This window comes from Peromyscus maniculatus, chromosome 4 (genome assembly GCF_049852395.1).
Source record: "Peromyscus maniculatus bairdii isolate BWxNUB_F1_BW_parent chromosome 4, HU_Pman_BW_mat_3.1, whole genome shotgun sequence".
NCBI lineage: Eukaryota > Metazoa > Chordata > Mammalia > Rodentia > Cricetidae > Peromyscus > Peromyscus maniculatus.
Window position 1 is genome coordinate 57,693,027 of NC_134855.1, and position 13,322 is coordinate 57,706,348.

Here is a 13,322-nt window from a genome sequence, read left to right on the forward strand (position 1 = left end):
TCTTGTGTGTCCTTCTGAGGCAATAGTTCTTTTTTAATGGACATCAATTTTATATATCAGCTCATTAAAACTTCATATTTCTACAGCATCATTCCTAGAGTTATCAGTCTGTCAGACTGAAAGCAAGTCCTAGAGGCAAACTTTAAAAACAAGTACCATGATTGTCTATAGATTTCTACCAAACATGAGATTTGTGTTTATTGTCAGGAACAGTTTATATTTCCTATATAAAATAAAAATAGAAATCAGCATATAAATAGTTCCTATGTATCAAAGAAAAAGTAATTCTCCATCTTCTCCCATTGTAGAGATTTCTTTACTGGAATTTTCCTCATAAACCCTATAAAATATAGCTTACTGTCCTTAAAGTATTAAAACTTATACTCAGTAAATAAAAATTGTGTTGATATTTTAAATTTAGTTGATGAAAGAAAGGGATATTTAAAAAACATAGAATATTTAAATGAGGTCCTTTGCTCTAATGGTGTTAGAAATTAGGTGCGGTTTTTGTTTTTTGTTTTGTCTAAAAAGTAAGATTACCTCTTATGTTTAAAACAACTGAACTCTTAAAGTTTGTGCAGACCTATGGATGTGTGTCAGCATGCTTTTCTTCAGCATTTCCTAAGTCTTCCGAGTTCTTATGAAGATCAAGTTCACCTAAAACATCAAACAACAAACAGGTAAGACAAAATTAGCCTTTGGGGGAAAAAAAACTAGCATGCCAGGAGCTAGCACTTCATGAAGTGCTAAAGGGTGGGCTTCATAATAGATTCTTCAGTGCATTTCTCCGAGGAGAGGACTCTGCTTGTCTTTTCAGCCTGTGAGTTTACAGAATGCAACAACGTGTCTTCTCATGGTTATTTAACCTTTGAAGTTGCAGCCTAGTCTGGGAACACAGAAATGAAACACATGAGAGAAGCATCTGTGAAATCGCACATGGGACTGCATGATTTTTGTGGATATTTCTTTTACTGAAACTAAGTTTAAACAAATCCTAATGGCCAATGTCTTTAACCACTGACTGATTAGCTGCTATGAATTTAAAACAAATTAAATGAATATGAGAGACTAGTAAAGTTTCAGATAAAATAGCCTGCCAAAACAAATTAATGGAATTTATAGTCTTGGAACTTTATATAAACTCCAGCTTTATATAAACCCTGAAGATAAGGAGAGCATTAGTGTGGAAACTGTTCTAATGCTTCCTAAGACATTGAAGAGAATTGATCAAAACTTGAATAGTGAAGTTCTGATGAACACAAATGGAGGCTCATGAGCTTCCAGGACCAGTACCAGTGCAGTACCATTTGCACTCAATGGACAGGGCAGGTATGTAGACTGACTCTTTATCCTGTGAGTTCATGGGTGGTGTGTTCAGATATTTCTCACTAAGGACCCTAGCTGAATTCTTCACCCCAGCCTGTTCACAGAATAAAAACAGCTGGCTGCCTTACAACTGGCCAGAAATTTGCTGCTATATTTCCAGTTTTTGTTACATTCAAATATGTTCACATGCAACCCTCATGAGGCATTGGCTCCCAAAATGCACTGGAGGAAAATCTCAGTCTTCTCCACATTGGCTCACTTAACTCTTCACTCTCTCAGGTAAGATTCGATTCCATTCCCAGTGTGCCCTGAGCTACAAACTCTCTCTTTCCCAAAAAACTTTCTTCCATTTATTTGGGGGAGGAGGAAGCAATTCTACATCTCCATTGTAGGGATCTCATGCATGGAATTTTCTTCATAAACCCATTTCTATTTTCAGCAATTTAATATTTCGTTTATTTGAACTGAGACTAAAAAGTTTATAACTGGGTCTTGAATCTTCTTCGACATTGTTCCTTACAGCTTGGTTTGCTCTCTGACATTCATCATCTTGGAGCCTTGGTTTAAACTTCAGTCTCAATATTCTGTTATTTAAGACCATGTTTATTTAAGATTAGAAGACCAAACAGCCTTCACCAGAAAGGAGAAACGACCGTGAAAAGAATGGAAGGACTTAAAAGAAAGTGGCATAAATATTTATCTCATAAAAAAAAAATGGAGAGAACATTTTATAATGTGTCAGGACACTAAAGTCTACTTCAACCAGATAATTTTATCTCTAGTGAAATCTTATCAGTAAAAAAAAAATGGAAGATGGACAAAATAATAAAATGGCAACAATGCAGCAATTGAAAAAGATAGCTCTTATAACGATGTGCAAAGTACATCTAAGACAATCGTGTGTGCAGTTAGAAAGGCAGTAAGTATTACGGCCAAGCCCATGCTTTGGCAGTACCAAAGGCGTGTCCTTCTTCCAAACTGTAAGGTTCTGGTGTTTACATGCACACACACACACACACACACACACACACACACACACACACACACACACTTGCCAAGTGATTTCATTGAAGCTGGGTTGCTCATGAAAATTACAAACCTCATATATCTAAATCACATTATTTTAAATGCATCTTTAGTCACAAGAATCCTTTGTAATTCATTTGGGTATTTTATTTGTAATTCACTCTTAGGCATATCATTTGACGTCATCCTTTCAGGAAGGAGGAAATAACTGGGAACCTTCATTCCAGTCATTTTAAATAGCCTCAGTTGAAGGCTGGTCTCTGTAAAAGAACTTGGAAACCATCCATGGAATCCAAGCTTTCAGACTTTCCTAAGGTGATCTGGCCCCTTCTTATAGTCTGATCAAATGTATGTTCTTCTTTGTAAAATAAAATATATGAATAAAATACATGCAATTCAGAAGGAATTCTATTTACACTACAATACAATGTCAGCATAGTAAGGGATAGAGTGACACACAGTGGTACTACATGTACCTCTTTGGAAATTCTGTGAATGGCAAGGACTACCTGCACATACTACTACCATATATTTTGTGTTACCTCAGCCCAAACTAACAATTTAATTGACCTTGGACTAAAATTGCTGAAATAATGACTCAATAAACTTTCCTTTTTTTTTTTTAATATGGGAGTGAAACACTGACTGACAAAGAAAATTGGTATCAGAGGAGGGGAGCTAGGATTCTGACTATTCCCAACAGTGTGAGTTAGAAGACTTTAGTATGGTTTGTAAGGGTGAGTTTGGAACAGAGGAAAACTATGAGGTGGAAAAGATCTACAGTGATGTAGGCACACATTAACAAGAGATTCTAGTGAGAAGTTGGAAGAGAAAATGCCAATAGGAATGAAGAACTTAAAGAGTACTCAGAAGCTTTCAGACGGAAATGAATATTCTTTGGTGAGGAAATAGAGACCACTTGTGTTACACTGTGAAGAACTTGTCCACATTCTGGTCATGCCCTAAGGTTTTGTAGGAAATTAACTTTAAAAATGAATGGAAGAAATTTCAATGCATTTAGTCTGTAGTTTAAATATTGCTAGCTGCTTTTAGCCTTTTTACATTGAAACCTAGAAACAAAAACCAAATCTGAAGGATTATAAAAACTTGAAAATTTCCCAGAAAATTATTATGTTCAAAGTTAAGATCAAGGAAGGTGTGTTTGCTAAGGAGATGGGTAAACTAGAAAGAAGCTGCCAAAGAGCTTGAGATGTAACAGAGAGGCAGAACTAACATATACAACGCCCTAGATCCAATCCTCAGTACTGCAAAATTAAGAAGAAGGAAAAATAAGAAACAAGGAGAATGAGGAGGGATTAGATTAACAATACGAGTAACAAGAAGCCACCACCACCAAATATTTTGTACTGAGCCCACAGAATAAGAATAGCATCTTGAGCAGGTCAAAGGTCTAAAGGCATAAACTTAATTGAAAGATTAATTGCACATTGTAGATTGTTCTTCTAGCTTAGGGTGACCTGGGGAAGTGTTTCACCTGGCTCATCACTCAGGCACTCAGAAACTTCTGCAGACATAGTTCATGGGACCCTAGCTGCTTCCTGAGCTGATAGCAAATCTCTTCATTGTCCATATGACGATGGCTTTTCAAGCATGTAGAACAGAGGAGTTTAGGGGTCATGGAGGATTGTCAAGTGCATGCAGTGTGACATGGTTTAAGTCCTTAGGTGCTGGCCCTCAAAGTGTAATGTCTGAGACTGTGAGAATGAAGATAAAGATGCTTTGAAGACTTCAGGAAGTTAGAGATGCCAGAAACATGAAACATATACTAAAGAAAGTTTTAGGCACTTAGTAGAGCCAGTCCCAAAGAGAGGCCAAATTACCAAGGGTATAAGAACAGGGCTTTACACATTTCAATGTGCTCCTCAGAAACCAGATATAGAGCTATAGAATTTAGCATTTTTCCTCTTGGGTTTTGGTCTTGCTTTGGTTTTAGCTCTCCTTTTACTTTTAATCCCCCATTCATCATTCTTTGGGATGGCTTATTTACTGTGTCATTATATTTTGGAAGATGTAAGCTTCTTTGTAAATTTCATAGGAATTATTGGTAAAGTTTAGCCTGACTCTCTAAGGAGACAGCTAGCCAGGGGCTGAACATCTGAAACTGAGCCAAAATAAATCCTCCTCTGAGGATTATTTTCTCCATAATTTTTGTCACAGAGACGAGGAACCTGCTGAACACAAGTATGTCATTTCATAAAGTGGTACATAAACTTTAAATTAATAAATTGCCAAATGGTCTTACCATTGAGTTCTGGATAGTAACCAACAATATTGGAAACAGCCTATAATATTTGAGGGACTATAAGATCCCATTGACTGCAGAGTCAAAAAGAAGTAACCCTTTCCCAGTTGTGGGGTTTTATTTGCCAACACGTGGTGTCTAGTTGGGGCTCTGTCCCTGTGCTATATAGTACCTCCCATTTAAACTCTTGTTATATGTGTATATGTGTATATTTTAGGAAACTTCCACAGTAGTAGGCTTCCATATGGCTTTTCAGAAGGGCTTTAGTGTTAGTTGTCCATAGCCTCCTCTACCCATCCCTGCATTTGACCCTTCCTGTTCCATTACTCCTCTTTATTCCCTTCTATCACTGTGCTTGATCTCCCCCATTTGGAAAGATTCCTCCCCCCAAGGCCCCTTACTATTTTCCTAACCTCTATGGGTATTTCCAATGAAAGACACATATCTAGAGTTTCAAAGCTACTTACTATCCACATGTGAAAGAAAGCATGTAATGTCTGTGTTCCTGGGTCTGGTTTACCTCACTAATGATGATTGTTTCCAGTTCCATCCATTTCCCTGAAAGTTTCATAATTTCATTTTTCTTAATAGTGGACTGTCATCTCCGTAGTGAAAACACATCACATGTTCATTAACCATTCATCAGTGGAGGACATCTGCACTGTTTCCATTACCGGGCTGAGAGAGCAGCAGGGGACATTTGTGAGCAAGTATCTCTGTGGTCCTTTCGGAATATTCCCAAGTTGTATAGCTTGATTATGCAGTAGGTCTCTTTGTAGCTTTTTGATGAACCACTACGCTGATTTCCACAATGGCTGCATAAGTTTACACTCCCACGGCTGCTGCACGTATCACAGAGACTGTGATAGTGTGAAAAAATCATGTACAAGCTCAAGCCAGAAAAATAGGCCAGCATGCGGAGAAGGGAGGTTGATACAAAGTCCCTCCCTGAGCGTAGGTATTGCGGGCACTTGAGAACAGCTGGAGAAGAAGTGTTGGTTTTCTTTAAGGGTGTGGTCCCTGGTAGGTCAACTGGGCTCCAGGGAAGACTCCACCCCCAGGAATGTTTGGGAATCACATATTGGACTGGGGAACTTAATTTTTATCAGAATCAAATGATAGGCTAAAAATCGAGTATGAAAGTGGTGCTAATATTTTTATCTTTTCTTTTTCTTTTATAGGCAGAACAGTTGTTTGTGTTATTGTTTTATGTACATTCATCTAAATCAGTTTCAGGAATTGAAACTTGGAAATAATAATGCGCAAAGGGTGGCAATGTTTTGGCTGTGCTGGAAGTACTCTGATAGCTGGGAATGTGAAGGTGGGGGTGAATAGGAATCACATCTTTAATGGAAGAGGCATAGCAGAATCATGCAGACATAATTGCCCAAATTTTGAAAGTAAAAAAAAAAAAAAATGAGGGGTTTGATTTCAGTGTGGCACTTCATAACACAGTGTTACTACCATAAAGAACCATTTCCCAAACTGCTATACTTAAACAGTATCAGAATGTAAAATCCAATGATGAATTCACATCTGTAACCTTACTAATTATCTACAGCATATATATATATATATATATATATATATATATATATATATATATACATACATACATATATGTGTAAAATTATGTGTGTGTGTATGTATTTACTTACTTGGGGCAAGGGCATGTAGCGGTCACAAGACAACTTACAGGAGTCAGGTTTTCCCTTTCACCATGTGGATTCTCGGGATCAAATATGAGTCATCAGGCGTGGCAGTGAGTGCTCTTACCCAGAGTCATCTGACGAGCCCTGGGTCCATGTACTTTAAAGGAAGCTCCAGATGGTATAATAATGATATAGTTAAATTTTAAATTCAGAAATGCTTATGAGTAGCTAATATGTGATAGCCTTTCTATCTTAAGTTCTTGATGAAATCTACTTGTTCTTTAGCACAAATGTATCAATATGTCTTAATTTATGAAATCATGGAAAATCTGAGTAAGAAAGGGCACAAAAGCATAAACTGGTAAGAATGACATGTTAATATTAGTAATCACAGCAACAGCAAAAACAAGTCACAGAGAATGTCCACGGAATGCCAAATCTATGCTTATTGAGGTCAAATCTATGCTTATTGAGGCATCTTTTTTTTTGTTTTGTTTTTTGAGACAGGGTTTCTCCGTGTAGCTTTGCACCTTTTCTGGAACTCATTCTGTAGTCCAGGCTGGCCTCAAACTCACGGAGATCCACCTGGCTCTGCCTCCCAAGTGCTGGGATTAAAGGCAAGCACCACCAACACCCGGCTGAGGCATACTTCTTACCACTTAATCAATTTCATTTTGCCCAAAGTCTCATCTATGTGTGGGGTAGATCTGAGCCTTCTACTTCAGAGCTACTAGCTGCTTCACAAACCTGAAAATGTTGCTCACACAAGCTGACTCCCTGAACCAAGAGGGTAAGTGTACACTACCTTGAAAGAGCAAGAATATTCTTAGTTTTCTGAAAAGAAATGTTGCTTTTAAGTTTCAAGATGAGAAGGAAATAAATGTGATATTTTTCAATTCCATGCTAAGAAAATCTAAAAAGATTTCAAACTCAGTTCTTTGGGGATGATAGAGCTGTTTGACAGCAAGAAATGTGAACAGCATTTTGTTCAAAGCAAACATACAAACAATAAACCAAACCAAACCAAAAACAAAACCCCTAGGATTCTGTTTTTACTAGAGCTCCTGGCTGTAAACACTGTAGTAAAAGATAAGCTAAAAAGTACTCAAAAAACAATCCAACAAAAATCCAAGACTCACACAAGACCTATACCTTTTGAGAATTTCAAAGTAAAGAGATGCTAATTCGTGGAGAAGTAATAACAGACCTGGACTGCTGGGAGAAGTAGGTCATTAATGTTAAAACTCATCCATCTGTGTGTGGTTCTCTATCCTCGAGAAATAACAATGTGTAAATGCTGTCATTTTGTGTTGACAAATTCTTCAACCCTCCGCTCAGACCAGATCACCTACTGCAGTTCTCAGTGATCTGGAGCCATACATGGTGCTTTCCATGCAGGATCAACCACAGCCAGAGTAATGTCTTGTCTCTAACCCAGAGACTGCAGGCAGCCTGACTGTTAGTGTTAAAAGTCCACAAGCATTCTTATGGGGAGGTAACACTGTGTTCCTACCTTGGGAGGAGGGGACTCGGGAAATCATGTGTGTATCTATTTTTCCCAATTTTTATTGTTTTTTTCCCTCCCTCTTCTTTCATTGATCTTGTGAAAGCTAAAGTCGCTTACAGTCATTATGAGCCTGGGATACACAAGTTCTAGCAAATGTGGATCAGGCATGAAAGAAAATTCAGCAAATCCTGGCAGAATGCCTGATCTGAATTCTAGCAACCACAACATAGACCTCATGCTGTTCTGTAAAAGCTGCTTGACAGAGCCATACATGAATTGAATTGAAACTATAGAATATCTCCCAAAGTTTTGTTTTTATAGCAGTTGCTTCTACTAACTTTTTTTTATAACATCAAGTCTCAGAATGTTTACTGGGTTGGTACCTATGTATTTGAGTCCTCAGATCAGCCAAGAGAGAAACCAGTCCTATACACCTACTATACCTGAGATGAGGAAGACCCTTGTGTTTTCATAACATTACTCCCTTGCCATTTATGTATCTCCTGTGTATATATTCTTATCTAACTTTGCTAACTATGGGGAGGGGTTATTTGAAAGGATATGTGAAGAACATCATTCAACTGCAGTTTTTGAACATAGTGATAGAAGAAATTGTTTTCCTTATATGTTCATGTATGTTGTTCCTTTTGCAATACATTTATAAATTCATGCTTTAAAATAAAAGCACTTTCAGCAACTAGCTATGAAGTAGTTTGTGGATTGACAGTGATGGAATCTGTGACCTCTACAGATTCATGTAAAAGGGTTTCTCTCATGATGGAAGTGAAGTGATTTAAAATAAATTGTAGGTGTTGCACTGTATCTCCATCAAACTACCATCAAAGTCACTGTCTTAGTCTTTAGGGCCTGATGTCTCTGGGTTTTCTCTTCCTTGTATATTCTATCAACTTAACCAAACACAGAGGGTAATGTGGATCACAAGACCCTCCTAAGTAAATCCTACCTCCAGAGTGGTAAACAGATGTCACTGTGTAATTCATGGCCTCTATATCTTATTACCTTCATAGAATATTCTAGATATCAATAAAATTTTATGCAAACCTCATCAAATTACTTATCATCAGTCCAGTTCACAAGCTAAAGAAAGGGTCCAGCTTACAGTTTTGATTTTGTTAGTTATTTTGTGGTTGTTGTTATACTGGGCACTGAACTTGGGTTCAGTATACACTAGGCAAGCATTCCACCACTGATTACTTTGAAAAAGAGCTTGCCTGGTTACTCCAGGCTGACCTTGATTGTGCTTTGGAGGCCAGGCTTGGTTTTGAACTTGAGATTCTCTTGCCTCAGCTCCAGAGTAGCTGGAAATATAGGCCTGCCCCACCCACCATCCAGCCTGGTGTAGTCTATGTTTTGTTTTTGAGACAGGGTTGCACTACAAACTCTTGGCTGTCCAGGAATGTGCTGTGTAGAATAGCCTGGACTTGAACTTGTGGGCCACCATGTCTGGCCTAAATATGTTTTATAAATGACATTGTAATAAAGTTGTAGCTTTGGACCCTTGAAGATTTTCTCCATCTCTCTTTGAAGATTGATGTATTCAACTTCACTTGGGAAGAAACTATACAGATATCATTGTTTTCCCCCTTGCTTTCTATAAGTGATTTGGAGAAGGAATAACATAGAAATTAAATATGTATGAGAAAAATCAACAGTTCAGTCAGGACTTTCTGTGTGATCTCTGGAAACTTCCTAAATTCCCACAGTTAATGAGGAAAAAATGATTAATAAAATTATGGCTAGCCTTCAAAGAAGTAAAGTTAGGGCAGTTGAGGTGATTGTGATAAATAAAATTACATCTGTAACTTAAGAGATCAAAATATAGATGGTAAAAATTCTTTCAGAATTTAATTTTCATAAACCATTTGCTGAATTACAAAGTTACCCCCTTTTGAGCATTTAGGTTTTGGTCTGCAGAAATTATAAGACCAGTGTCCTTCTCTGGAGGGTTTTGTGCTAAGGTAGCAGTTCTCAACCTGTGGGTCATGACCCCTTCGGGGTAGAATGACCTAAGACCTTCCAAAACCACAGAGATTTACATTACAATTCATAACAGTAGCAAAATTACAGTTATGAAGTAGCAACAAAAAACGTTTTATGATTAGGGGTCAGTGTAACATGAGGAAGTGTATGAAAAGGTCAGCATTAGGAAGGTTGAGAACCACTGCGCGAAAGTGAAACTGAAGAATCCTCAACTCCTTCAAAAGTTAATTGAAACTAATTCATTACATCTTTATATGTTAGATAGCTGTGTCTATGGTTCTGACGTAAGCCAATTCCATTCCATCCCTTCATTCTCTCGTGTAGACAATTGGATGCATTTGAGAGACACTGAGAGAGATACTCAAAAGGCCGCTTTGGCAAATCAAGAAAAGGTACTGGCGATCACTTTGTACTAAGATCAAGTTGGCACACAGCAATCCATTTGACTGATGGATGGAGATGTCCCATTGTACACTTTGTGGTGTATTAAGTGTCATCAAGAATGTTTTGCCACAGCATAGTTCAAGGAAGGCTTGCTTAAGCTCTACAACTAGACTTGAGGTATATGCAAGCCCACGAGAATAAGTATTGGTGTAGAAAACAGACCACTTCACATTTCTTCATTCAACATTTATCACAGATATTGAGACATACACTGAAGTCACAGTTCTGAGTGAAATTGTTCAAAAATATGTAACTATTACTGACAATAGAAAAAATGAACATTTCTGTTTCAGAGTTCTAGATTTTAACCCTGTATTATGCTGCCTCCCTGGTTATAATTTAATTTCTGTCATGTGTATGTCTTCCCTTAGTATACATAGATTCTTATCTTTGGATTTAATCTCACTGCATAATACACTTTTTTTCCTTCATGGGAGAGAGCTAGATCATAGATAAATACAATTCTTTGTAGAATTGTTATTCCACTGCTATTCTTAGCTGATTAAATCTTAGGGTGCTTTTAACACTCTGGTATATCTAAGTATTAAGTTGGCTATGAGGGAGTCATGGTAAAAGAAAGCATTGGAAAATACTGGTTTAAAATATATAGGAGAGTTTCGACTCCTGAAAGTTGCCCTCTGACCTCCACATGCTCTGCCACCTGCAGCTACACACATTACACACACACACACACACACACACACACACACACACACACACACACAAATAATAATAATAATAATTAATAAATAAAATACAATTAAAGTATTTTAAGGGATGTTTTTGAGAGGAGAAATAACTTGGCTAATCTTAAACTAAATTCTGTGGTGGCAGACGATTTAAGACCCAACCCAAACTGTGTTAAGTCATTCTGCCCTGGCCAATCATTTTCACTAGAATATAAATTATAAACATTACTTGTGTGATAGTTACCTTTTAATTTTCATGAAATATTTCAATGGTAGAGATTAGTAAAGCATTTCAGAGGGAAATGTTAGAATTTATATAAAAGATAAATTTCTAAAATTGGTGCTTCCTTTCAGAAATTTTAGAAAATGCACATCTGAAGTGAAAATATCTCGGTGCCCTTAAAGAAGACAGGACAAGATTACTGGTAAGTTGCTCGGAGAACATTTATTGGCACTCACTGTGTCATCTCAGCCAAGAAAGGTGCCACGAAATACTATTGGCACCAGTCTTTGAAGGCATGAAGGTGTTGATGCAGCAGCCATTGGTAGATCTATTCCATGTCAGTCCGACCAGGTCAATCAAGAAATGTGTAGCTGTTATGTCTGGGGTTTCTGATGTCAACTTAGCAATCTGCACAAATGGATTCCCTTCCTCACTCAGGCCCAGGCAGACTTCCAGCAAGCATATTGAAATTGCCAAGTCTTTTGATCGAATGAGAGCTCTCAGCACACAGGAAGATTTACCTAATGATAAATAAGCTGCTCCTGTAGAAATAATTTTATTTCTGAAAAAAAGGGGTACTCATTTTAACAATCTAGAGAAACTGTGAAGAAATAATTTTTAAAAATAGACTGTGATTAGTTTTATAAATTAGTCACATTTATAGAAACTACTATAGTAAAATTATGAAAACAAATGCAATCATCCTAATTTTCAGCATATTTTGCTTTTGCTATTAGAACCATTCATGACTCTTGTATTTGTCAGTGATGATCTTCAGATGATTTAAAAAAAATAATTTTAATCAATTTTGGCTTAAGTAGACAATCTCAGAACCAAGTAAGAGGTTATCATGAAAGACAGTCTTGTATACATAGTGTTACTATACCTGTATTTAGATATTAAATTATATAAATAGATAATATTCTGTTTGAAAGCCACTTTTAAAATGAGGCGAGTAACAACATGTTCATTTTTATTATCAGAGAATGCATTTCCCATAAATGTCACCTATTGACACAAGCAACAAGAGCAAACCAAACATGGGACTTTAAAGCTATGGGAACTGATCTATTTATTATATGGGTGTCAACATGACTTTCAGTAAGATATTTTGATAAAGAGGTAATGAACCAATTTATATTTTTTCATTATAATATGTTGTTATAGCGTTCTATTTTAGCATGTGATTATTATAATGCTTTCAATTATTTACTCTGCCTAACTTACATAATGAAGAGCTGGAGCTATAGTTCAGCTTCTAAGAGCACTGGTTGGTCTTACAGAGGACCTGGGTTCAATTCCTTATACCCACATGGTGGCTCATAACTGTCTATAATTCCAGTTCCGTGGGATCCAAGGCCCTCTTCTGTCATCAGACACACAGAAAGTGCACAAGCATACATGCAGTCAAAGCACCCATACATAAAATAAAACTAAATTAAAAATACCTAATAAATATGGACCCATAGAATATAATGTAGTATATAGAGGATTAGGAGCTATGTATGCTTTCAGGCATGCCCTTAGATATTGGCACATATTTTCTGTAGATGAAGAAGGTGACTGTATACATAAAAATATAAGGACTAATTAGTGAATGACTAGATAGTGAGTATCCACCAAAAGGCTAGACGGACAGCAGATGGTGCCAGCTCACCTAGGTTCTAATGTCATACATGGATTGGTTCATTGAGAACATTTCAGCAATAGGCCAGATCCTACTCTAGCCCACTCATGAGTTCATTGCTGAATGGTAGCAAGGTCCTGTTGGAAGTAGAGTTCTTGTTTCATTAAATGAATTAAAGCTGAAACCAGAGCTAGATTGCTCTTGTCAACTAAAGGATGTTAGAGACAAAAGGGGAAAGAAAAAACAAACAAACACAAAAAACAGAACATTGAGTGTAAATCTAAAGGTTTAAAGAGAACAGAAATGAAAGTATGTGTCTATACATGCACACAAAATATAAACATAGATGCACATGTATAGATGTGTGTAGTGTTCTCTATAAAGTTGACAAACTTCCAGTGTACTTATAACTAGTCACTGGGATATAACTTAACTAAACGGGTCAACATTGGAGCATCCAATCTGCCTATCTCTTCCTCATCACCGCCTCATCTATTCGTTACATTTCTACTAGCACCTTTCCAACCCAACAGCTTTCTGAGGCCACGTGAACTGCAATAAAAT

The 13,322-nt window shown here is 37.1% G+C and overlaps 1 protein-coding gene across 12 annotated transcripts in view; it reads right to left on the minus strand.

Annotated features, from left to right (window-relative positions):
- Nucleotides 1-13,322, minus strand: part of Pde1a (phosphodiesterase 1A) — a 292,768-nt gene that overhangs the window by 3,943 nt on the left and 275,503 nt on the right. For 4 of the 12 annotated variants that reach the window (XM_076569764.1, XM_015990557.3, XM_015990558.3 and 1 more), the window contains one exon: nt 541-657. In XM_076569764.1, the coding sequence (XP_076425879.1) occupies nt 584-657 (74 nt within the window). In that variant the 3' untranslated portion in view covers nt 541-583. Of the gene's footprint in view, nt 1-540; nt 658-11,334; nt 11,694-13,322 lie in introns of those variants that run through there. The other 8 variants (XM_015990555.3, XM_076569766.1, XM_076569768.1 and 5 more) reach the window with 3 other exon arrangements.